The following is a 24208-nucleotide window of genomic DNA, read 5'->3' on the forward strand; positions in this document are numbered from 1 at the left end:
AGAAGAGGAAAGAGGAGCTTCTAATGGTGGGAAACTGATGAAAACAAAAACGCAAGTGGGAGTTCACGAATCTGAAAGTTCGGAAGATGGGGAAAATGAGTCAGATACCAGTAATGCGGAAGATGAGAGTGCTAGCGAGTCAGAGGAATCAACGCACGCTGACAGTGAAGCTGGAGAGGAGGATGAGAAGGTGAGGACTATCAAAAGATCAGTTGTTTTAGAGAGTGAAAATGAAGCTGAAGTTGATGGAACGGAGACTGAGAGTGAGGATGGAACAGATAGTCCTGAAAATGAGATTGAGGATAGTGATGAAGAGGGCGAAAGTGAAACACAAGGTAGTTCAGAGAAGACAGGAAGTGAGATTGAAGGCAACGTGGATGGAACAACAGCTGATGCTAAAGTTAGAAAGGAAGGAGTGGAAAATGAGAGTGCGGATCAGATGGAAGGATTGGAAAATGAGATTGAGATGGAAGTTGAAGGAACTGAGAATAAGGAGGTGGGTGTAATGGTTTCTAAAAGTGGAAATGGCACTGCGATACTAGGGGATGATAGTGATTCTGCTGATAATGTTAAGACAAAAAAAGGAGATACTTTACAACCTGAACTACTACAGAAACCTAGCATCGAGGTTAATGAGAGTTTGAAGCAGAATGATGACATCGGAGAGCGAGGTGTTTCTGGAGCACCATCTACTGATAAGACCAAAGAACATAGTGAATTTCAGGATAGAGGGGGTGAAAGTGTGGAAATGCTTGACGAGTTGCCTATTCAGAATGAAACTTGCAACAAGGTTGTTGACTCAGTTTGCAATTCATCGGATAGGCTCGGTAAGCCTCTCTTTAAACAAGCCAGGCGCTGTGGTTTATGTGGAGTTGGTACTGATGGCAAACACCCGAAGAAGTTGATACAAGATATTGGTGACAGTGACATAGACGCACATAGCGGGTCTTCGTCTTCAGAGGAGCCAAACTATGACATATTGGATGGTTTTGGCGATGATCCTGGATGGCTTGGCCGTCTATTGGGCCCTATAAACGATCGTTATGGAATTTCTGGAACGTGGGTTCATCAGCATTGTGCCGTATGGAGTCCCGAGGTAATGTGTGCTTACATTATATGTGACAGTACTAGTGTTTATTTCTCTTTTCAATTTTGTGTTCGCTTAATCTTTAGTTGTTCTGTAATGTCTTCTTTGGTTGTCATTCTTGTAAATATTGGTATATCTCTGACTTTGTGGTCGAACTCTGACACTGTGTATTTTTCAATGCTGTTCTTGATGAAAACTTAAGACAACAGTTAATGAGCAGAATATACAAAAAACCTGACAATTTTCTTGATGTTTTAGTATCCTGTATTCCTTGATCTAAGCATACAAAGGTCTCTACATTGTGTTTTGTTTTATATTGTAACTATGCTCTTCCTGTCTTATTGATTTTATTTAGCTAAATTATGTTTTCTGTAGACGTTAATGTTCGATACTCTTGTACTGCAGGTTTACTTTGCTGGTGTAGGATGCTTAAAAAATATAAGGGCGGCACTTTGCAGAGGGAAGTCATTAAAATGCACTCGCTGTGCAAGACCTGGGGCAACCATCGGTTGTCGTGTTGATCGATGTCCAAGAACCTATCATTTGGTCTATTACTACTCCCTCGCTGGTTTTTCTTCCTCGCCTCTGAGATATAGGCTAATAAAATTGCATGTGTAACTGTTACCATATCAAGCTCTGATAACTTATTTGTGGTGTTCTGTATTTTGCAGCCTTGTGCACGAGCTAACGGTTGCATCTTTGATCACCGTAAATTTCTGATTGCTTGCACAGACCATAGATATCATTTCCAACCCCATGGTCGTCAGTGTCAAGTCAGAATGAAGAAGATGAAAGCCAAGAGGATGCGATTGGAGATGAGGAAGCACTCAAATGATGCCTGGCGTAAGGATGTGGAAGCAGAAGAAAAGTGGTTTGAGAAATGTGGTGAAGATGACGAATTTTTAAAACGTGAAAGCAAGAGACTACATCGAGATCTAGAAAGAGTTGCTCCCGAGTATATCGGAGGCTCTGATTCTGAGAGTGGAAAGGCATTTGAGGGATGGGACTCTGTTGCTGGGCTTGAGGGTGTAACTCAATGTATGAAAGAGGTTGTTCTTCTACCCTTACTATATCCAGAATTCTTTGATAACCTTGGACTCACACCTCCAAGAGGTATCCTCTTGCATGGACATCCTGGAACTGGAAAAACGCTTGTGGTTCGAGCGCTGATTGGTTCCCTTGCTCGTGGAAATAGACGGATTGCATACTTTGCCCGGAAAGGGGCAGACTGTCTGGGAAAATACGTTGGTGATGCTGAGCGCCAGTTGAGGCTCTTATTTCAGGTCGCTGAAAAATGCCAACCATCTATCATATTTTTTGATGAAATAGATGGTCTCGCTCCTAAGCGGTCAAGGCAGCAAGATCAAACACACAGCTCCGTTGTATCCACTTTGCTCGCTTTACTAGACGGCTTAAAGTCGCGTGGCTCAGTGGTGGTCATAGGTGCAACAAACTACCCTGATGCTATTGACCCAGCATTAAGAAGGCCAGGGAGGTTTGATAGAGAGATCTATTTTCCCCTACCATCACTCGACGATAGGGCTGCAATCATCTCACTCCATACTAGGAAGTGGCCTAAGCCGGTGTCTGGATACTTGCTCAAGTGGATTGCTAAAGAAACTGCCGGTTTTGCTGGTGCGGATATACAAGCTCTCTGCACACAAGCTGCCATGATTGCCTTGAATAGGAGTTTTCCTTTGCAAGAATCTTTGGCTGCTGCAGAGTTGGGGATTTCTAGTAGTAATCGTGTTGCTCTTCCGTTTTTCTCAGTTGAAGAAAGAGATTGGTTGGAAGCTTTATCCCGCTCCCCACCCCCATGCTCACGTAGAGGAGCAGGAAAAGCAGCTAGCGATATATTCTCTTCTCCTCTTCCAATTTACTTGGTGCCTTCTTTATTTCCGCCACTGTGTTCTTTACTTGTTGCTTTTCATCTTGAAGAGCGCATCGTGCTACCACCTCTTCTTTCCAAAGCTGCAGTTGATTTCGAAAATGTGATCCGTTCTGCTTTGAGCAACAAGAAGATAACTAAGGGTTACTGGTGGTCTCATGTTGAGAGCCTTCTCCAGGAGGTAGATGTTGTAAAGGATATAGTTCAGAGACTTTCTAATGCTGGGATACTGGATGGAGGATGTGACTCAGTTAGATCTGTTTCAAGCACCCCTGGTGCTGGCGACTGCAGTTTGGGTTCTGCACAATTCATGGTACACAGAGTCTACCGAAATCCTGGGCTTTTGGGGAATACTCACTTAGAATCAATGAGCAAATCAGGGTTCCAACTGCTTATTGCTGGAGGACCTAAATCTGGTCAACGACATCTTGCTTCTTGTATCTTGCATTGTTTTATTGGCAATGCAGAGATGCAGAAGATAGACACGGCAACAATTTCACAAGAAGGAAATGGGGATCTGGTGCTAGGCGTAACTCACTTATTAAGTAAGTCTTTCTTTATTCAACTTTTCATGCTGTTACTTCCCTGATGATGATATTTTCGCAGCTACATACATTTTTTTCTTGTACTCTTTCATCATCTGCAGCTTTTTCATTTGCTTGGTTCTAGTCCATTTCCAGAGTACTAATTGTTATATCCACCCGGCTTGTAGTTAAATGTGCTAGCAGGAAATCATGTGTGGTATTCATGCCAAGGATTGATTTGTGGGCTGTAGAGACAGAGTCTCCACTGAGCGAGGAGGTCGAGTGTGATGATGATTCTGCAAAAGAAAATTCTTCTTCTCCTATTTGCCCAGAAACGGTAGAGAAAATGGAGTTGCAGAATTCTGTTCGAGTTTCACATGCTTGGAACACATTTTTTGAGCAAGTAGAGTCATTGCGAGTTTCCACAAAGTTGATAATTCTGGTATGCTTACCTTTTTACTTCCTTAATGTCTTTTCTCCAATATATTTTCCTTGTTTCGGCAGTTGATAATGGGCTGTCTCGTCTTCATTCTTATTCAATTAATATCGGTTAGTTTTTTTTTCTTTTTTTTTTAAAGGGTAGTGTAAGCCTTAGTGTTTGTGTATCCTTTGTTGATTAGTAGTCTCTGAGAAGACTGTCAACACTTGAGGCTAAAAAATTGTTTTTATTTATTTATTTATTGGTGATAGGCTACTTCTGGCATGCCTTACAAATTACTGCCTCCTAAGATACAACAGTTCTTTAAGACCGACTTATCAAAGGAGTATCAACCAACTATGTCTGAGGCTGTTCCACAATTCACTATACAAGTTGTTGAAAATTCTGACCAGGACATGGCCATTGACCTGTCTGCTACTGAGCTGTCAAAGCGGGCAATCCAAGTATTTCTTCATTTGGTGCATCAGGAAACCCATACTCACTATGACTTACAGAAAAAATACAAAAGAGAGGATCCTGACCAGGGTTGCAGAGATGTAGATTATCAGAATAATACTGATCGAGGCGCAGGGGAAGAAGCAGGTGTTAAATCAAAACCTCTTGATGATGGTTCTGTAAAAGTTCCACCATTACCTACCAGCATAAATGTGAAAGCGAAATCAAGCCTGCAGTTAGCTGTCTCTACATTTGGTTATCAAATTCTACGGTATCCTCAATTTGCCGAGCTTTGTTGGGTGACATCAAAGCTTAAGGAAGGGCCAAGTGCTGATGTCTCAGGTCCTTGGAGAGGTTGGCCATTTAATTCGTGTATCATTTGTCCTTGTAATTCATCAGATCAGACAGTTACTGCTCCCGGTTCTAACAATGTTAAAGGCAAAGATTCATCTGGCATTGTCAGAGGCCTCATTGCTGTTGGATTATCAGCGTATAGAGGAACCTATATATCACTGAGGGAAGTCTCCTTTGAGGTACGGAAAGTTCTCGAGCTCTTAGTTGGGCGGATCAATGTGAAAATCGATGCTGGAAAGGACAGATGTCGATATATCCGAATTTTGTCTCAAGTTGCTTATCTGGAAGACCTGGTTAATAGTTGGGTATATGCGATGCGAAGGTACGCCGTTAAACATTTTGTTTTATGTATGTTTGTTCTAAAACTTGCTCCGTATCTAACACAACTTCATTGTTTACAGTTTTGAGTTGAATGCTCAAACAGAGTCAACGAATCCATTGTCTTATTTAGTCAATCCATCAGTGAGGAATGAGCCAACTGAGCAAGGAATATCTGATCGACCAAAAGGGTCAGAAGAAGACCCGAAAGAAGATACCCAAAACATGGATTGTCCAGACCCTATAGCAGCCGACAATCATCATCCAGTTGTAGAGATTACAAATGGTCATACTGAAACAAATCATGAACCTCTTGAAGATACTGGACCTCTTACAACCCATAGTATGGATGGCTTAACTTTGATCAAAGGGAATGGTGATGATACTTCCAATTCTGCAATGATAATAGACGATTTAGGCGTAAGTTCAGTTCGGCAGGCTGTTCTGCTTGATCTTAACTCCCCTGCAGCTGACCATGAACAGAGTGAGACCCACCATGGATCATGCGAGGTAGGAACTACAGCAACGGCCACTGCTTTGAAAGGAGAAGCTAATTCCCAAAACAATTCTATTGGATCTGGGGAATCCAATTCTATCTCCCTGAAAGATCCCCATAAATCAGCTGACTCAAGTAATGGTGAAGCCTGGGACGGCGTCCATGGCTTAGAATCTGCAAATAGCATGCCTGAATCAATTAAACAAGTTGATACAACTGCAAGCACCAATCCTCTGGATGACCCTAGTTTTGTGTGTTTGTACCGTTGCTGCTCCCAGTGTGTCTCCATCCTCCAAGAGTCAATGCATAAACTAGTTACTCGGGAATTGAGACTTGGTGGGAGTTGCATCACAACAGAAGGAATACATGATGCAGTGTCTTCATTATCAGTGGAGCTTATTGCTGCTGTTAGAAAGTTCATCTCTGCGAAAAACAATGGCACTATGCAGGAAGCAGAGGTTGAAGAACGTGATGAATGCTCAGAAAAAGAAGCATGTTCTTGTAAAAGCTTACCTGGTAATTTCCTTGCCTCGGTTGAATGTTGCGGTCATTCTGCTGAAGAGCATCGGAGCTTAGAAGAAGCAAATACATATCCAAGCCCTAAGACTTGGCTTGAGCCATTATTCGTTTTCAAAGATGGAATATTGGTTCCAGTAAGTAGTGAAGATGATCGCGCTTTGCACTGTAAATACGATAGTTTCTGCCTTGGCTCTCTCATAGAGTTGATTGCAACTGAGATGAAGCCTTTTTGATTGATTGATCTTTTTATCTTTTATTTACTCATATCAACTTGGTGTCTCTGCCATTGATTGCCATTGACCCTAAACTCAAATCTTGTTTCTCCTAGATTTGATTTACTGCGATGTGATTCCCTTAACTTCCCTAAGGCATTCTTTTCTCGCAGCAAAATGATGAGATACGCAGCTAATTTCACTCTCTATCCATCAGCATTAGCCACATGTGACCCAATAAAGATTACGGCTAATTATCATAATAAATGTTAATTTCCATACGTAATGTAAAACTATAAGGTTCAGCGCTCGAGACTTCTTGCTTTTTCATTACTTTTTTTTTAAATCATCAAACACTTTGTATTTATTAGGTTACTATAATTCTTAGCTGTCGCGTAGGAGGCGATGGAGAACAAAGAATATATAATAAACTGAATTCTTTTAGATTATATAAACTTTCAATTTGTTACATATTAGTTTATGAATCACATGGCATGTTGACTGGCATGACAGGGATGAGGGATTATTATGCCGTTTCTTAGCAATCATACCTTTGTTGAAACCCTTATTTTTCTTAGTTGTTGCCAGAAATCCCTTCAATTTATTATATAATTTTATCTTAATTATCCACTTATATACTTAATTATTATTTTTTCTTTTCCAAAACTTTTTTTGGTTTATCAAATTGTCAAATAATGGAGTTTTAGTTTCTGCAACGTCCTATATGAAAATTTAATGCGATTTTTTCAATAAAATTAAAGATAATGGATTCTTTTTTTTTCTTGGAAGTTATATATACTGACTCCAAAATCAGAATAATTGGAAAATGAAAGAATCTTATGTATTCGGAATAAGTCTCTCTATTTAATTCCATTTTTGTTTTTGTTTTCACTCAATTTTCTCTGTGTTTCTATTTCTATGTAATAAAACAAAAAAAAATTGAATCCACATAAAACATTAAAAATAATATTGAAAACAAAAAATAAGTTCTGAATGGTTGCCCACATGGGCACCTCCTAATAAGTCTCCAGAATCTATGCTTCAAATACAAACCGAACAAAAGAAGAAGAAGAAAGACAGAACAAAAATACTTATCTCTTTTTGTTATCTCTTGTCTGAATTAAAAAAAAAAAAAAAAGAAATGGATCCTACTTCGAATGATCATCAAGAATTGGAACAGGTCGAAGCCATCGATGATCTTCTCGAAGATTTCTGGTTCTTTGATAACTTACTTGACAGAAGATCAAGAATCTTGAGGTACTGTCATTCAGATCCTTACCCTTTTTCTCCTTTTTCTTCTTCCCCTTCTACTTATCCGAAACCCGAATTCCCAAAAATTGGAGATTTGGATTCGGAGAAGAAGCTTCTAGAAGCTCCCACAGGGGCAGACTCCGTTGCACCGCCGTGTACAGAGACAAAAGAAGGTAGAGGCGAGCCTGAGAAGATAAACAAGATGAGAAGGCAGTTCTCTGAGAAGATTAGGGTTCAAGAACGAAGAACTTACTTGCAGAAGAAGGAACCTGTGGTTCGAGAGAAGGAAATTAAAGAAGGTTCTAGAAAGAACAGAACTGGTAGTAGTTGTAATAACAACAGTGTCCAGTGTTGCCCGATGGGAGTGAGTTTGCAGAGAACTCAGACATTACCCAGTTACATAGGAAGAGAAGATGATGGAAATGAGTTTCGAGATCAAGAGAGCGACGATTCAAGAATGGGATTCTTAATTCGTGAAGCCATCGCAAGCTCTTCTTCTGGTTTTACTCCGACGAAACAGAGTACACCAAAGGTGATCTCTTCTTTTCATTATATACTTTCTATTTTTGGATGATTTGATTAAATCTTTCCTGTTGTGGAGAATCTGAATGTTGATCAGAAAGTTTCAAACTTTTTTTTTGCAGATTTCAAGCATTCCAAGGCATAGACCACCGAGGAACTCGAGATCAGAGGAAGCTATTCAAGAAATGGTCGCCAAGTCACAAAGAATTCCAAACCGGAAAACGCTTCGAAAGACATTAAGCAGCATCGACACGAAAGAGATTCTGGTGATGAAAGAATTGGACATTGATTCGGAGAAGAAACAAGAAAAAGAAGACGAAGAACAGAGGAGGGTCCCACGCGCCGCCGTGAAAAGCCGGTCTGCAGCGGTGGTGGGACCGTCAAACCCAATTCCGGTTTGGGTTCGCAAAGATTCGAGAAGAGACATGAAAGCGCAAATCAAGTTCTGGGCTCGAACCGTCGCAAGTAATGTTCGGCAAGAATGCTGAAAATCATTCCTTTTCGTTAACACAACAAATGATTTCTATAAATTTAACACTCATTTCCATATTCTTTCGTTCCTTTTCTGTTCAAAAATATTCATCTATTATTTTACCAAAAATAAGAAGAAGAAAAACATAATTATGGGTTTTGTGAATTGACGGCGAAAGCGAACTTGGAGTATTAATAATTTGATGGAAGAAGAATGCACTCGCAGTGGATAAAAAACAATAAATTGAATTTAATAGTCACACTTCCCAAAAAAACATATATAATTTGACTCAATTTGCTATAAAGATTATTCAGATAGAGTGAACCCTCTAAACCAGACAGAAGCTTCGACAAAGGATATTTGAAGACGTTAATGGTGAGAAAAAAAATCTTCGACGGCTAAGAAAAATGCTAGTGTTGCAGAGCCACCAATGTCTCTTTTCCTCCTCCACTTCCGCCTTCTCTCTACCTCACCGTCGCCGGAAAACACGTCTCATCTCTCTCTACCGGCCACCGGATTCTATCTCTCCAATCCCTTCGCTATCCGCTTTTACCCGGATCCGACCCGATAGATTCCGGGTATCCGCCTTAAAAGAAATCGCCGATGTAGCGGACGGTGAAGAAGATGGTCCCATTGAGCTTCCTCCTTCGTCTACATCTCCGTTTTCGTCTACAAACTCCATTTTCGCCACTTCCGATGAGCCTTCTCCTCTCCAGTTGGCCACCAGCGTAATGCTAACCGGTGCCATCACTATCTTCCTTTTCCGATCGATTCGACGGCGAGCTAAGCGCTCTAAAGAGCTGGTAAAATTTTCAATTCTACTCTCGTTAAAACCCTAGACATGCTTAAGATAGCACCGAGGAAGAAACAATCTCTGCGATTTCGTGACTATAATCCAAAATAGAGAGAAATGTCTGATTGGGTGTGAAATTGTAGACATTCAGATCATCTGGAGCAAAGAAGAAATCGTTGAAAGAAGAGGCAATGGAGAGTCTCAAAGCAATAAGCTCAACTCCCATTGAAGACGGTAAGTCAACTCCATCGGCGGCTCAGGCGTTTCTCGGTGCGATTTCAGCTGGAGTCATTGCTCTCATTCTTTACAAGTTCACTCTCACCATTGAATCGTCGCTCAATCGCCAGACCATTTCTGATAACTTCTCGGTTCGTTTTCTTCTTCTCTCTTTCTTTTAATCCTTTTGATCATTTGTTGCTTGTGTCAGTCTATCTTTGCTTTGGGTGTTGGGTTTAGTTAGGGCAAGTAACATTTACCTTCTGTCCCAAGTATCATCATGGTCTTAATATCTGTAAATGCCCCCCATAACTGAGAGATAAAGAGAGTGATGGATAAGCTTTTCCCCCATTTTGAATTCAATGTGCAACTAGCTATATTCATTATGCCAAGGACCTATTCTAGTCGATACATGAATCTCTGTTTTGATCATTGCTTGTCTACTAGAGGATTCTATAATTCTATATGCGGACTAGCTATACATTCATTGAGTGAAAGAACTATAATTTGTTGAAACCCTAATCTTTCTCTAAAAAGCATCATCTGTGTCTTCTATCTCTTGCAGGTTAGGCAAATCACAGTAACCGTAAGGTATATATATATAAGCTTTACCACCTTCTCTGTATGCATCTCAAATTATTCTCGCAATGGCTTATACGGACTTAACTGTTTTTTTTTTTTGCAGGACTATTATCAACGGTATATGCTATCTAGCAACATTTGTTTTCGGTATCAACGCGATCGGACTTCTCCTTTACTCTGGCCAACTAGCTTTTAATGAAGAGTCTGATGACATGAAGGCCACAACAGAGCCTGGAGACTCATCAGGTAACGACTCTGAAGTAAATAAAAGCAATGAGGATCAAAGTTCAGGTGATTAGTCTGGTCTTAGTATTTGTATTTTGTACTTTGAAAACATGTAATGATAATATATCTACATTCACAATAGCAAATATATATTCAAATTATTTTTTCATTTGGATTTATTGTAACTATGTATCTGTTTGTTGGCAAGTGATTAATTGTTAGTTTCGATGGGACTTTATCAACCAGAGAGACAGACATTAGACTAATGGACAAAAGAAGGATACAGATTTTCATGGAAACAACATTGGCATTTGCGAATGAAAATGAATTATGACTAACAAAACTAATTTACAAACAAGGACAAATAGTATTTCTGAAATTACTATTACACCCAAATACTAATTGTTTATTCCAACTCAAGTCTCCTCCTTTCATCTAGAACCCTACTCCGGCGCCGCCGACTCCGACGGTAGCTGGAGGATGCGGCTCCAGCTTCCGATTTTTCCAGAAACAAGCTTCCGGCGCAAGCTTCGAAGCTGACTTCCTAGGCTCCGATTTGCAACGTGGCAGCACTGGTGGCTCGTACACCTTATTAGCTCCGGCTACCTTCTGCTCCCCAACCCCCACAGCCGCCGTAATTATCGGCGGAGCTGCTGGATATGAGCACGATGACCGTGGCGGCTGTAACATCGCATGGTGAACCGGTGGTTTATCGATTGAACGCCGGCGAGAAGAAGCGGTGGAATCAACTGCGACGACGGTTCGCTTCTTAGGTTGATGATTATGATCTCCGGCAGTTTCCGGTATCTTCTTCGCCGGAGGTCTTCCCGGTAAACATCTGACGAAATCTGTACTGCAGACCCAAGTCTCCTTTGAGACTTCCATTGATAGCTTCGGTTCACACATCATTAGTAATAGACAATCCGGTAACACTTTATACGGCGTCGTCTTCTCCTTCTCCGTTGTTGTTTCCTCCAGCTGACTTCCTCTCGTTATCACTTCCGGACTCGGGTCGGGTTCTCGGTTTCCTTGTTCGGATCTTTCTACGTTTGGCGTTACAGAGGCAATCTCTCTGCTTTCTTCTTGTTCTTCTTCTTCTGCTTTAGCCGCCGCCGATAATTCTTCCATCTCAGCCATATGCTCCTCTTCCTCTATGGCGTTTCTGATATCGTTTTCGATGCTTTTTATGAACGTCGCTTCAATTTCTTCATCAAACGAATCAACCTCCTGGATTTTCGAAGCTTCTTCTTCTTCTGCTTGTACAGTCGAATCTTCGAGAACTTGGACTGTTTCTTCCTCTTTCGCTGGATTTGAAGCTAAAGAAACTTGTGCTTCTGCAACTGGAGCTGGAGCTGGAGCTACGACTTGTTCCTCCACTGTTGTCTCGCCGGAAATCCATTTCTCGCACAACTCGATCCGTTTCTTGTCTTCCAAATCAAGCTCAAACCGTCTTCTTCTCTCTTCGTCATCCTCCTCATCTCCTCCTTGCGCGACATCGTTAAGTGACAACTGCCTCTCTCGAACCCGGTTCGCTAGCGCCGCCACCTTAACCGGATCAGATCTACACCGCATCAACAGTAAAGCGTTTTTCGGCGGAGAGCAGATGCTGATCCGTCCAACTTCTTCCCTCTCTTTCTTCTCCTCCGTCTTCATCTCAATCTCGCTCAAATCAAGCCCCTCGAACACGTGTCTCCGGCGACTCCTCCTATCCTCCTCCGCGTCGTCTTCTCCACCCACCACGAGCTCAATCTCTCTCCTCCTCCCTCCCGTCTCCTCCACCGCCACAAACCACCGCGTGAACACAGCGCCGCACGAGTTTCCTCCGCCGCCGCATCCGTCGCCGTTACCCTCGACTCGCCTCCCATCTCGATCTCTGTCGTGATGGCTACTATCGGTGCACGAGGATCTACAGGGGAAGAAGCAGTTGAGCTCGGAGCCGAACGCTCTCAAGGACTCGCAGATAGTCACCGGAAGATGCACCCAACGGTTTTCAGTCGCGTCGAAACGGCAACCTCCTCCGTCGTTTTGGTCGCTTGAGGATCTCCTGAAACTCGTCTCACCTTTCCGTCTAGATCTCGCTCTCATCTTCTTCTTCACATGCTTCCTAGTCTTCACTCTAACCTGTCCGATACACGTCACCTTCGGAGACGAAGGCTCGATGTTGTTGTTGTTGTTGTTGTCGTAGCCAGATCCAGATCTCTTCCGACCATTGGCGCCGAACATCGGAGAGTTGAGAACTCCGGCGGCGGAAGCGTTCTTTAAGCTGCCGCTGGTGCGGAGACGACGGCTGAGAGAAGTGGTGAGACAGGCGGAGCGAGCGGGGCTGAGGGAAGAGAGACGCATGGAGGAAGAAGAAGAGAAACGAGATGTGAAGCAAATGAATAGATCCGTAGAAGAAGAAGCATTCGCTGTGTTGCTGCTGTTAATACTTGAAGATCGGTGGGGTCTCTCAGTTTCCGCCATTGTTATCTTCTCTGTTTTTTCTTTTTTTCTCTGTTTTCTTTTTTTACTGAGAGAGTGAAGTAACCATCGCCATTGGAGATAGTATAGTATAGTAGTATCTGTTTCAGACTTCAGAGTGTAACGGAATCGAGAGACTTGTGGGGGTCCGTTCAAAATTACCAAAGTACCCCTCGATCTGGTTATAGGGGAAAGATTCGTTCTTCCTAAATCTCAATAATCGGCTTTGACTTATCCAAACATTAGCTCTTGTGTGTATATGAATTCTGTGGTAATGGTTCCTGATGAAAGGGGTAAATTAGTAAATTTGAGGAGAGTGAAAGATGTGTGGCCCATGAGAGTGAAATAATGAGTTAAAAGGGTTCGTACGTCTGTGGAGGGTGTGGATACACACATGTGCACACTAAAGGTATTGGCTTTCCCGAAAACACAAACACTCAGACACGCATGTCTCTTGTGTATTTGCATGTATTGTTTTCCTAATCTTTCTCTTTTGCGCTTTTGGATTTTGGTGAAAAAATAATGCTACTAGTATAATACAAAGTTTTAATTTTTCAAAAGATATGACTTTTTGTGATTTTCAAAAGTTTTAGGATATTTTTCTCTTCTTGTAACTAGACTATTAATTGGACCCCGTGGACCAAGTGTTTCTTAAAACCTCACCAAAATTTGCTGTTGGGTATTTTGGAAGATATATGTATGTCATAATATGTGGAATGGATCTTTTCGATGGTAATTTATAACAGGTGCATTTTGGAAAGATTGTGAATAATCTGTATGAATATAACATGAAAATAAAAACAGTGAACCACAGCCACCATTTGGCTGCAAATTGTAATGTGTATTTATCTAGTATAGTAAATATATATGAAGATAGCATTTTTTGTTATCTAGTGTTTGTGGATTTTATCAAAATGATTCTCTTTCAACCCTCTTATGAATATATACAGTTGTGGAAACAATAAAATAATTTTCAATAATTCTGATGATTTGCATATTGATTTGTGGATGGTATGTTGTTGATTGATACGGGTCGTTAAGGATATTAAAATGGATCTTTGCGAGAATATATATAGTACTTGGTATATCCTGTTTTTCATCAGCATGTACGTATGTTCTTGGCAGTGCCGTTTTGATCAAATATGAGACCCTGTGCTATTAATTTACAATAGACCTTATAATATATAGTTTTTCAAAATATTTATATGCTAACTAATAAAAACATTTACTATATATAGGAGTGAAAAGTGAGTAAACAATCATTAAATAATTTTTATAAATAATGATTATTATTTAATATTAAACACTTCGATCATCAAAAATATATGAAAAAAATCTATAAAAAAATCAAATATATATGTTATAAATCACTTAAAAACAATGAGAATAAAATTAATTATGACAAAAAAAGCTTTTTAAAAACCTTATATTATGTTGACACTTGATATTATATGTTGTTTTTAAAATTTGTTTGTATTTTTCTATAAGTTTTTTTAAAAAACAAATATTTTAAAAACTATAATAAGCTTCAAGTCATATTGAGCTCAGTGTTGTATCACAGGTCACACTTGCTATGTGCCATGTGCCGGCCCTGGTTCTTGGATATATGATTGAGATTTACTCATCTTCATCTACCAAAACATTTGGGATTACAAAGCGGAAAATAACCAAAACACAAAGAAGAAGGTGGAGAGAGTGAAAATAAAATTTGTTTTTCTTATTCAATCTTTCTAAAATATCAATTAAGGGGCCATCGTCTTAGATTTTTCTTTTTTCATAATGATAAAAACAAAGACCGAAAATCCTAGTCACATGGTTTGGGCGAAATGCGGTCGAAGACAAATAATAGCACAGATACTGTATAATAATATTAATAATTGATTAAAGAAGAAAAACCTTATTGTATAACATAATAAAAGCATTATAGAAGCGAAAGTTTGCACGTGATCGGACTACCGAGAGATAGGGTAATGAGTCGATAATATGGCCGTTGTTTTTCTTATTTTAGTTATGATCATTACATTTTTTATATATTTAATCTAATTTTATAATGCAACTTTTTGAGTTTTCTTCTCGTGAAGTTGTCACTTAACTTACTTTCTTGTGGATGCATGAAAGTATGAAACTAAGGGCACGTCGTGTCGCTTTTTGTAGCACTTAAGGAGCCGGACCCACTCTCCTCTTTACCATTATGTTACTGGAGTATATGGTCATATAATTAGACACAAATTATACTCCTAGATAATTCAGTTTATAAAGCAAGAGATTATCAAATAGTTAAAAATCAACAAAAAGGAAGTTCAGGGAGTTCTCTGTGTCCCGAAGAGCGTATTTAAGGCGAATAAGCAGCTCGTGAAGACTTCACCGATTGAAAAACCAGAGATCTTATAAAAAGACAGGTTTTAGAGTAGCTCTTTCCAAATAGGTCATATGTTTCTATACTACTCAGCAAAAAATAATTTTCGTTTGATCAATAGATACAAAATCAAACTAAAATTCAAAAGAGATTCTCAAATTTAAAACTCTTTGAAGTATTTGTTAATTCATATAGAGAATACATACGTGTTTTCACTTATTATTCAATCCAAAAATAAACAATCGATCAAATATCTCTTAATCCAAAAAAACTTGTAAGCATAAGAAGCGGATTTCCATGTACAAATTGAATATGAATTTAATCTCTTTTTTCTTTGACACATTAATCATTCTCTTTTTATTTTATTTTCATCAATCAATTTATCCATTTGTACATATAAAGATGGATGAACATCAAAGTTACGATAAGATCACGACGAAGAGAAGGGCGTGAAAAAACACGCGCGTGAACTATGTGTAATGAACCGCGAAGTAACGGTCTTAATAAACAGAAAAAAATGAAGGAAGATGGGTGGGTGATGTGGCAGTCATATTACAGAAAGAGAGAGAAGAAAGGAGTTTGACCAGACCATTAAAAGACTAAAGGACCACACTATAGGTCATTGCATAGCCTTAACATGATCTTGATAACACTTCTTCTACTTTTAATTAATTTATTTATCAACTAGACTAATACAGAATTTTTTGTGACAAAAACAGAAAAAATGTATTTCTTAACCATATATAGTAGATACTAAATGCATACTCCCTTCGGTTATTTTTTTATTGTTAGTTATAAAGACAAATTTGAATGATTTGAAGAAATTATATTATACAAAACAAATAATAATTCTATGACTAGTATAAAAATGTAACAAAACAATAACATTGTTGTATACAATAATTGCCAAATCGATTTTATAGAGATGGAAGGTATCAAAGTGATTTTATGGCAATAAATATGATGACATAAAAACATGTGCTCATTGGTCCCCAAGATAATGAGTATGTAGAGTAGTAGAATGTAGGGATAATCTTTACTAGATATTTAGAAGAAGTTACAGAACTGAACAAGGTTTGGATTTCGAAGACTTTTTTCTTTTGCAGCAAGCAATAACATTTTACCAGACACAAAAAAGTTTCCAAAGACCTGGAAGGAAAGAGAATGTTTCGGTCTCACTGATGACGTCAGCCAGAGTTTACTCGTTGAGAAGAACACGCGCATAGTAGCGCGTAAGAAAAACTTCGTTGTTTGCTGATCTGGCAAAGGAGAGAAGAGTTTGACTAGAGACCATTAAAGGACGAGAACCAGACAAAACATACATTTAATAACCTGATTAACTCTGCCATGTTATGCTTTTAATGGCATTTCCAGACATTTTTTAATCCAATTAACTACTAGGAGGGTCTTTAAGCCTTATTTTAACCATGTACTAAAAAAAATAGAGATCATTGCTTATGCTGAGTTTGGATTTTGATTTTGTGAGATTTGTTCTATCATGTGATCAACTTTGGCTTCGAGTCACACATTTATGTATCTCTTATTTAAATTAAGATTACATCTACGTTGTCTCATGGATTACACCTTCAGTGTATGTCTTATTTAAATTGAAATCACATCTACGTTATCTCATGGTTCAGTAGTTTACACCTTTAGATCCGGGGTTCAAATCTCATAGTAAAGTAATAGTTTCAAGATTTTCTACAACTCCCATGTTTAATCCACAAGAACATCAAAATCCCGTATATTACAGTGATCGTTTTGTTTATTGCTGGAGTAATATGTTGAGGAGAGATCATTCTTAGTTATGATAAGATTCACCTACAATAGGTGACAACTAAAATGAGAGGAAAGTTCTAAACCATTTTCATTACTTGGCTTAGTTGTTTTACTGCAAGTTGCAACAAAGACACGTCGAAATAAAACAAACCATTTGGAAAGTCTATACAGAAACTTCAAGTTCTTGATCTCAATCTAAGCCTGATAGATCTCATTTACAGAAAACTCCAGACGCAAAGACATTTGTTCCTCATGCGTGTAATATCTAGAAAGAACAACTGCTAGAGAGCTATGCAGGTATTATTACTGTTACTATATTTATCTATGTAGTTCAGAGCTCTAGCACCACCTTACCCGGAATCTGCTTCTTCTCCTTGGCTTCATGAGCTGCTACAACTTCGGTTATCGGAAATGTTTTTTCCACAGGTATCTTTAGCTTTCCGGCTCCAACTAACCGCTGAATCTCGGCCAGACCCTCAGGATCAGCCCTCATATACGTCCACCAATAGTCTGTTATTAGTTCACCACAGTCAGATTTACCTTTTCTACTCAAAAAGCTTAATGAGAATAGTTCCTGCAAAAGTAAAGAGAGAGACTAATGCAGGATCTATCATATACCTATTCCATGAGAATACTGATATTGTATCTTTTTCTTCGCCAAGAGTGAAGTTGCAAGCGGAAGCCCAATCACAAAACCGTATCTATCAGTCAATGATGCAGCCTCACCCTTCAATAGATAAATGCATACGAGAACATTAAAAAATAACAAAAAAAGCTTTTGTTAAGCAAATTCCAAGACCTAAGCAAGTTAGCAACCAAGGTCACTGTACCTCGTAAAACAGAAACTCAAGAAATATTATATACCTGGAGAGTCATATAGTTTCCACCCTTCCTCAAGAAGTTGATGCCTATTCTCTCGGTTTCAGGCCGACCAATAGTATCCAACACAGCGTCAAACTTTCCTTTTACTGCCAACTCAATGTCCTGTCCGTGAAACAGATTCAGGTTCATGTATCGGAGCAAGATAATCATGGCTCTACTTTAGATCAGCAGATAAATAAACAACTAGTGCCACTACCTCGGTAGTGTAGTCAACCGCTTGCTCGGCACCAGCTGCTAGTATTCTATCTTTGGTCTCCCCGACACAAGAAGCTGTAACATGACACCCAGAGGCTACAGCGAGCTGGATTGCAGAAAACCCTACTGCTCCTCCTCCTCCAAAAACTAATAGTCTTTGCCTGCAAAGAGAAAGGTTTTAAGTTGAGTCCATAGTAGCAGAAGAATAACACGAAAGCATCAGTATTAATGTTGAAAGGTGAATTAGTCTGAGCGTCCTGCCACATGCAGACAATTTATAGTTTCTCAAAATCATACCCTTCGATAATCCGAGCATTACTCTTTAAAGCGCGCCAAGCAGTCAAGGCTGCGAAAGGAATGGCACATGCCTCCTACAAGAGGCAGACAAAAAGAAGAGCTGAACACTCATAACCAAAAACAATCAAATGGATGGCGAATTAAGACATTCTGATCAATCGAAAAACCAATAGCCAAAGATAGAGAGGTATTCGAACTTCCTACTTACCACATGAGAAACCGATGATGGCTTTTCAGTGAGTTCTTCCTCAGAAAGAACTCCATAATCACTGTAAGTACCTCTTAACGCCGTGGGATGCAATGCACCAAAAACTTGTTGTCCTACTTTAAACGACTTCACTGAATTCCCAATCGCCGCAACTTCGCCACTGACATCGCGTCCAATGATAATAGGTAGATGTGGTTCGAATACAGAACGCCCATATCCTGCTCGTATCTGAATTCAATTTGCCATTATCAGCAGAACAATCTCACTACTCTTATTCAAAGACATGATTATGATTAAGATTTAGTAATTTCGTACCATAACATACTACTACAACATATGTAAGAGATCCACGATAACCCATTTCGCCAATCCTAATTCTTGATTAGATCCAATGCCACTAAAGAAATGAAATCAGAGCGGATCAAGTAGAGAACAACTCACTCTGCAATCAAGAGGGTTCACGGATACAGCTTTCGCCCTGACGAGAACCTCACTGGGATTAAGATTCGGCACCGGAACATTCTCCCGGAGCTCCAAAACCTCCGGACCGCCAAAGCGAGGCAGCATCACAGCACGGCAACCGGTAAAGACGCTCCGAAGAGAACTTAGCCTCGCCGGCCGGAAAACCAATCCCGCACTAGAATTACCGCGCAACGATCTCATGACTCGCATTTCTCCGGCGTCTATGAAATCAATTTACTAGCTTCTTCTTCTTCTTCTTCGCCGATGCGAAAACCTGCGTCGTCTTCTATTTTAGCCTTTTAGGTTTTGTTTTGTTTACACAGAAACGGAAAATTAAGACGTGGCAGCATTTGCGTCCGCAGAGCGGATTTGTTTACTTGACTGTACATGCAAACGTAGCTTTCAATTAACCGGTTTTTCTAAACCGAACCGATTCGACCAGAAACTTAGTAAATCAAGCGGCATTTGTCAGTTCCATCTCCAACTATAGCACCAAATTTGGTGTCATGAATAGTGTAAATTTTAGTGTAAAAGTAAATAATGTTTTTTTTCATCTCCAACCACAACACCAAATATTACATTAAAAACAATCTTTTATATTATTATATTATTAAATTTAAAATTCTCTTTATTTTTTCATAATTTTGATGAGTACTTATTATTTATAAAATAGATTAACTATAAATTTGATATAACATTACATTCGGTGATAAAAAAACAAAAATTGTCGACAAAAAAAAAATTACAATCAATAAAAAAATACTAAAAGATAAATTATATTATACAAATTTTCAGAATTAACATATTCTAACCACAAATGTTCAGAAAAATTTTCAAACAGTCAGAATTCTAGATTCTCTGCATTCCAAGAAAAAAGTCGTAATGTGATGTCATCTCCATCATTCCAAGATGAATCATCGCCATCCCCTGGTATGAATTCATTTGATCTAAATATGAATAACGAAGAAATCACTACTAATTTATCTCAGAGACCTATGGGTGTGAAAAAATCAAAGAAAAAACAACAAGATGAATTTTAAAAAAATTTTGGAGCAAAATGAAAAGCTTACCAAAGCTCTTGCTAAACATTCTTCTGAAAAAGTTGAAATTCGAAGACAGAAGCTTGAGTTACGAAGAATGAAACAAGAGCAGAAAATATTATTCGCGGATTTGAGTTCTAGATTCTAGCATGTCGTGCATATATTGAAAGTCAAAGAGCGGAAATTCTGAGTAGAAGATCGCCATCAAACCAATATGGAGGGCACGGAGAGAGTTCTCAAAGCCAATATCGTGAATCTCAATATCGAGAATTTCAGTATCAAGGAGATCCAACTCAAAGAGAACAAATTCAAAGAGACCATATCCAAGGAGAACAAAATCAAAGAGAAGACCTAATATCACCAAGTGACCAACAAGATTATACCCCATACTATCATTATCTTAGCGGAAATGGTAATCCAAATTATTAGAATATTGTTTAAGGTTATATTATGTCTTTAAAATTATTTTGTTGTATTTAGATTTTTTTTAATGTTTTTTTTGTTTTTATTTAGTAATTTTATGTTTAAATGTTTAATTAAATTTTATCACGAATTTTTAATCTTAATTTATTTACATATTAATAACAAAATTTTGTGCAATTCTAAATTACAAGAATGGATCCTACACTCTTAAAACCAATATAATTTAATTAATTAATAAATAATAATATAATTATTTGAGTAAATAGGAAAAAATAATATTTTAATGATTGGTGTTGTGAATAGTATAACACTATTCACAAAACACCAAAAAAAAAAATTGGGTGCATCATTGGAGAAGAATCAACACTAAATTTGGTGTATTGGTGCATGGTTGGAGATGGCCTAACTTCTCTGTGCGAACCAAAACTATTATCCTTCCATATGATCCAAGGTTAACATCAACTAGTACAGGTGATTTGAGTATAGTGGTTTTGCATTCTACAATATTCTAAAGTTCCCCAAACTCAACTGGAATGGGACAAAACCGAACCGAAGAACTTGAATAAGTCTGCAAACCTTTTGAGAAGAGTAAATTTGATAATACATGTGATGAACTTGTATACAACAAGATGGTACATTTGAGGAACTTTATGCTAAGAAGTAAGAAGAATCAAACGCCCACAACAAGAATAGATGAAAAAGAAAAGAAGACCAAAACTTTTCAGCGATACTTGGTTTCTGTTTACTCAGCTTTTGCTCTCGATTGATTCAAACAATTGGGGTGTGATTGGTGGAAGCCTTCCCTTCCTTTACCTTCTTCTTAGGCTTACGCTTCTTTTGTTTCAGCCTCATCCGTATCTGGTCTTTCACATTTCTCTCCCACTCTCTTTTGTTCTTCTGGTAAAGCAGCATCGCAGCTCGTGCATCATCAACCTGCCACGGATTGCCACGGATACAGAGTTGAGAATTGCAGATCCAGAACATTTAAAAAAGAAATGGAATCCAAGATGTTAGTTTTTACTCAGATGTACACACTTACAGGGCAGTGCTCTCCGTTTTGAATGTCAGCTCCAAGAAACTCAGCTGCAAGATGTTTTAGAGACTTCCTGGTTTTGTCCCTATTTGGAAAATTACAGGTGAGTTAATTAGGATTCGATCAAAAGGTTTACATTTTGGGAAAGCGAAAGTGTGACAAGAATCAGTCAGAGATAAAAGAGAGAGGGGTTGCTGAAGTGTAAGTACTTGAGAAAGGGCTGATACTCTGCTGTGTCCCTTAAGTCCTTTTTCGGGTGAGATAGCAGCAAGACCTGTTGCATTAGTCTAATTCTGTTAAAAAAAACATGTAATGGCAATTTAACCAGATTCCAGAGTTGTGAAACCTGCGGACCTTGAGATCATTGTGCAAGGCGTGTCCCACGAGAATCTTTCCCTTGATCATCTCCGCTACTTTGGTCTGAGCAACGCAAAAATCTTTGGCTGAGGCTCAAAAGAAATTAAATTTAATATCAAAGTTCCAGAGTTCCACCCTAAAAGCCTAAGTTTTCGGAGGAACAAAGGTCAAGAATGTTGACAGATTCAAGAAAGAAGGTACAAAACGATAAAAGTTAAAAAACCCAACCCTTTCTTAAGTCTCGAGGTCGAATTCCGCTAATATGCGTTCGGAAGTCAACAACGCGTTCTATTGGACGGACAAACTCATCGTACAGAACATTCCCCCATTTATTAACCTGTCAATAACATAAGTGAAATAACCAAGTCACCTTTATGTAGAAGAGGAGATATATACACTACTCAAGAAAATAGATTTAAGAGAAAGCCGTCGTGAAATTGCATCATGATTCCAAAAAACAAATAAGCTACTTAGAAAAGCAATGTATACCAAGGTAACTCGTCCAAGGGCGCTTTTGGTTCCTTGACTGACACCAACCATTTCGCAATCCATAGCCACTTCATCTGTCAAACTACCCAGAAGGTTGGTAAGATTCGGTACACAGGTTTCTAAAAAACAAAGGAACAGATATAAGCAAGAACCTTTCTTTCTTTGCTTAGAGAAATTTCTCAGCACTGCTTAGCTATTGATGTAGCCTAAGTCAGTTCCACAACGATCAACATTCAGAATAGTGAAAAGAAGAGGAAAATTTCAGCTTAGCTAAAGGTTCTGTACAAGATAATCCGAGAACCTAAAGAAACCTACAGTTAATTTTTCCAGAGCAGGAAGACACTAACAAGTAAAACTCATGAAGTCCACACACAAAAAATGTTTCAAAAGTGTTGTCAATTACATTGAGTATTTCTTCAGCTAGATAATCATCATCTAGCAACTAACAGCATTTTGTGACAAAAATTCCACAGAGCAAACAGCAAACATGACCCACCTGAAATCATCATTGACCGGAGTTAAGGGATTAATCTTAGGAACGTCCACCTCCGAGTCAGGTCTCTCCTTCCGCTTCCCTGCAAGTTTTCTGCGTACGTTAGAACAACTGAGAAACCAAACCCAAACTTCAAGCTCGAATTTTTCAGTTGGACACTACCTAATACGGAGCTGGGATTTTCGGGGTTGCCATTATTTGAAGATTTTCGATTGCCCGTGCTATGGAAATCAGATTTCAGCTTCTGCGAGGACAATGACGAACCAAAAAAAATCAATGGTTGAACAAAGTCTGAAAGAAGAAAGATAAGCTAAGAGAAAGAAAGTGACGAACTTGTTGGAGGAGTGACCAATTAGGGTTTAATTGAACGGGTTTAGGATTTATCTTCTTCTGCTTTCTCTTCAGATCAGAATTCATCTTTTTCGTTCGCCGGGTTGTTTAGAAAGAAAAAAATGGTTGCGAAACCTTAAAGCGCCTCGAGAAGAAGGTTTAAGACCTATTGAAAACGCCGTCGTTTCTGAATATGCGAAACGTTCCCGTTTCCTTGTGTTAAATAACAATTTTTGTCTGCGTGTTATACGACATAATACAACTTTCACCACGTTAGCAACTTAGCATTCTCGCTTTGATTAGATTTTGGTATGAATAAAGAAACATGTATTTTGTTTGAAGCGCAAAGTGATCTCCATATATTTCTAAGATGATTTGAAAAGGCTAGTTTCATATCTCTTTTCTGTCTTTCAAAAAAAATTAATCAAGAGAGCTAGTTTTGGTGTCACTGAAAAAAAATGTAAGAATGAAGAACCCCTTTGACAAAGTAATTATGGTTATAACAAATTAAAAAAATTAATGTATTCATTATGATTTTTAGCTTAGAAAGTAGGATAAGACATAAATGTATCTTTATATTAATTAAGAGAGCTAGCTTCGGTCTCACAAAAAAAAATGCGAGAATGAATAACCCCTTTGACAAAGTAATTATGGTCTATAACGAATAAAAAAAATTAACGTATTCATTATAATTTTTAGCTTATAAAGTAGGATAAGATATAGATGTATCTTTATATTAATCAAGATAGCTAACTTCGGTCTTATTGAAAAAAATGTAAGAGTGAAGAATCTTTTGACAAAGTAATTATGGTTTCGAATAAAAAAAAATTAATGTATTCATTATGATTTTTAGCTTAGAAAGTAGGATAAGACATATATCTTTATAATTCTTTGTCTTAAACATAAACAGAAACTGAAACTGAAATGATTAATGGGGCATAATTAGGTGACATGGTGGTTCAACCAAAAAAAGGCACATGGGAGGTACCTCCTTATAAATATATTCGCATCATACGGTTACTTGCCTCCTCGGATTCAATTGTTTTCCGTCACAGAATATTTTGTTGGCCG

At 38.5% G+C, this 24208-nt stretch overlaps 6 protein-coding genes across 6 annotated transcripts in view; 3 read left to right on the forward strand and 3 right to left on the reverse strand.

The window, feature by feature from the left end:
- LOC18023580 overlaps nt 1-6432 on the forward strand; it is an 8306-nt gene extending 1874 nt beyond the window's left edge. Inside the window, exons 2-7 of the mRNA XM_024159485.1 lie at nt 8-1096; nt 1493-1633; nt 1759-3520; nt 3688-3941; nt 4190-5049; nt 5129-6432. Coding sequence (XP_024015253.1) covers nt 8-1096; nt 1493-1633; nt 1759-3520; nt 3688-3941; nt 4190-5049; nt 5129-6293 — 5271 coding nt within the window. The 3' untranslated portion in view covers nt 6294-6432. The remainder of the gene's footprint in view (nt 1-7; nt 1097-1492; nt 1634-1758; nt 3521-3687; nt 3942-4189; nt 5050-5128) is intronic.
- A 981-nt stretch (nt 6433-7413) lies between these two features.
- Nucleotides 7414-8599, forward strand: LOC18023581. Its single transcript, XM_006406950.2, has 2 exons — nt 7414-8055; nt 8168-8599. Exons 1-2 carry the CDS (start codon nt 7414-7416, stop codon nt 8531-8533), a joined length of 1008 nt encoding a protein of 335 aa, XP_006407013.1. The 3' UTR covers nt 8534-8599.
- Nucleotides 8600-8864: 265 nt separating this feature from the next.
- On the forward strand, nt 8865-10572 carry LOC18023582. The gene is made up of 4 exons (XM_006406951.2): nt 8865-9320; nt 9454-9678; nt 10092-10117; nt 10212-10572. Exons 1-4 carry the CDS (start codon nt 8925-8927, stop codon nt 10405-10407), a joined length of 843 nt encoding a protein of 280 aa, XP_006407014.1. The 5' UTR covers nt 8865-8924; the 3' UTR covers nt 10408-10572.
- A 48-nt stretch (nt 10573-10620) lies between these two features.
- LOC18023583 lies at nt 10621-13002 on the reverse strand. Its single transcript, XM_006406952.2, has one exon. It carries the CDS (start codon nt 12794-12796, stop codon nt 10769-10771), a length of 2028 nt encoding a protein of 675 aa, XP_006407015.1. The 5' UTR covers nt 12797-13002; the 3' UTR covers nt 10621-10768.
- Nucleotides 13003-16996: 3994 nt separating this feature from the next.
- LOC18023584 (reticulon-4-interacting protein 1, mitochondrial) lies at nt 16997-19316 on the reverse strand. The gene is made up of 7 exons (XM_006406953.2): nt 18952-19316; nt 18511-18738; nt 18303-18376; nt 18007-18166; nt 17793-17912; nt 17547-17655; nt 16997-17438 (listed from the first exon to the last, which is right to left on the reverse strand). The coding sequence occupies exons 1-7, from the start codon at nt 19180-19182 to the stop codon at nt 17260-17262; spliced, it is 1101 nt and encodes a 366-aa protein (XP_006407016.1). The 5' UTR covers nt 19183-19316; the 3' UTR covers nt 16997-17259.
- A 1694-nt stretch (nt 19317-21010) lies between these two features.
- On the reverse strand, nt 21011-23266 carry LOC18023586 (RNA exonuclease 4). The gene is made up of 9 exons (XM_006406955.2): nt 23141-23266; nt 22970-23051; nt 22811-22889; nt 22315-22396; nt 22054-22162; nt 21823-21911; nt 21678-21742; nt 21475-21553; nt 21011-21368 (listed from the first exon to the last, which is right to left on the reverse strand). Exons 1-9 carry the CDS (start codon nt 23222-23224, stop codon nt 21204-21206), a joined length of 834 nt encoding a protein of 277 aa, XP_006407018.1. The 5' UTR covers nt 23225-23266; the 3' UTR covers nt 21011-21203.
- Nucleotides 23267-24208: the final 942 nt, after the last annotated feature.

Source organism: Eutrema salsugineum, unplaced genomic scaffold (assembly GCF_000478725.1).
Source record: "Eutrema salsugineum unplaced genomic scaffold, Eutsalg1_0 scaffold_13, whole genome shotgun sequence".
Taxonomy (NCBI): domain Eukaryota; kingdom Viridiplantae; phylum Streptophyta; class Magnoliopsida; order Brassicales; family Brassicaceae; genus Eutrema; species Eutrema salsugineum.

Bases quoted from the DNA above. Each gene is read 5' to 3' on its own strand.
- LOC18023581 (XM_006406950.2), top strand. From the start codon at position 7,414: ATGGATCCTACTTCGAATGATCATCAAGAATTGGAACAGGTCGAAGCC. The intron at 8,056-8,167 runs GTGATCTCTTCT...TTTTTTTTGCAG, and splicing joins CGAAACAGAGTACACCAAAG to ATTTCAAGCATTCCAAGGCA.
- LOC18023586 (XM_006406955.2), bottom strand. From the start codon at position 23,224: ATGAATTCTGATCTGAAGAGAAAGCAGAAGAAGATAAATCCTAAACCC. The intron at 22,890-22,969 runs GTAGTGTCCAAC...GAAAACTTGCAG, and splicing joins AAATCCCAGCTCCGTATTAG to GGAAGCGGAAGGAGAGACCT. The intron at 21,554-21,677 runs GTACTTACACTT...TTTTCCAAATAG, and splicing joins GAGTATCAGCCCTTTCTCAA to GGACAAAACCAGGAAGTCTC.
- LOC18023582 (XM_006406951.2), top strand. From the start codon at position 8,925: ATGCTAGTGTTGCAGAGCCACCAATGTCTCTTTTCCTCCTCCACTTCC. The intron at 9,321-9,453 runs GTAAAATTTTCA...GTGAAATTGTAG, and splicing joins CTAAGCGCTCTAAAGAGCTG to ACATTCAGATCATCTGGAGC. The intron at 10,118-10,211 runs GTATATATATAT...TTTTTTTTGCAG, and splicing joins CAAATCACAGTAACCGTAAG to GACTATTATCAACGGTATAT.
- LOC18023583 (XM_006406952.2), bottom strand. From the start codon at position 12,796: ATGGCGGAAACTGAGAGACCCCACCGATCTTCAAGTATTAACAGCAGC.
- LOC18023584 (XM_006406953.2), bottom strand. From the start codon at position 19,182: ATGCGAGTCATGAGATCGTTGCGCGGTAATTCTAGTGCGGGATTGGTT. The intron at 18,739-18,951 runs GTGAGTTGTTCT...AATTGAATTCAG, and splicing joins TGAACCCTCTTGATTGCAGA to ATACGAGCAGGATATGGGCG. The intron at 17,913-18,006 runs GTAGTGGCACTA...TTTCACGGACAG, and splicing joins CGGTTGACTACACTACCGAG to GACATTGAGTTGGCAGTAAA.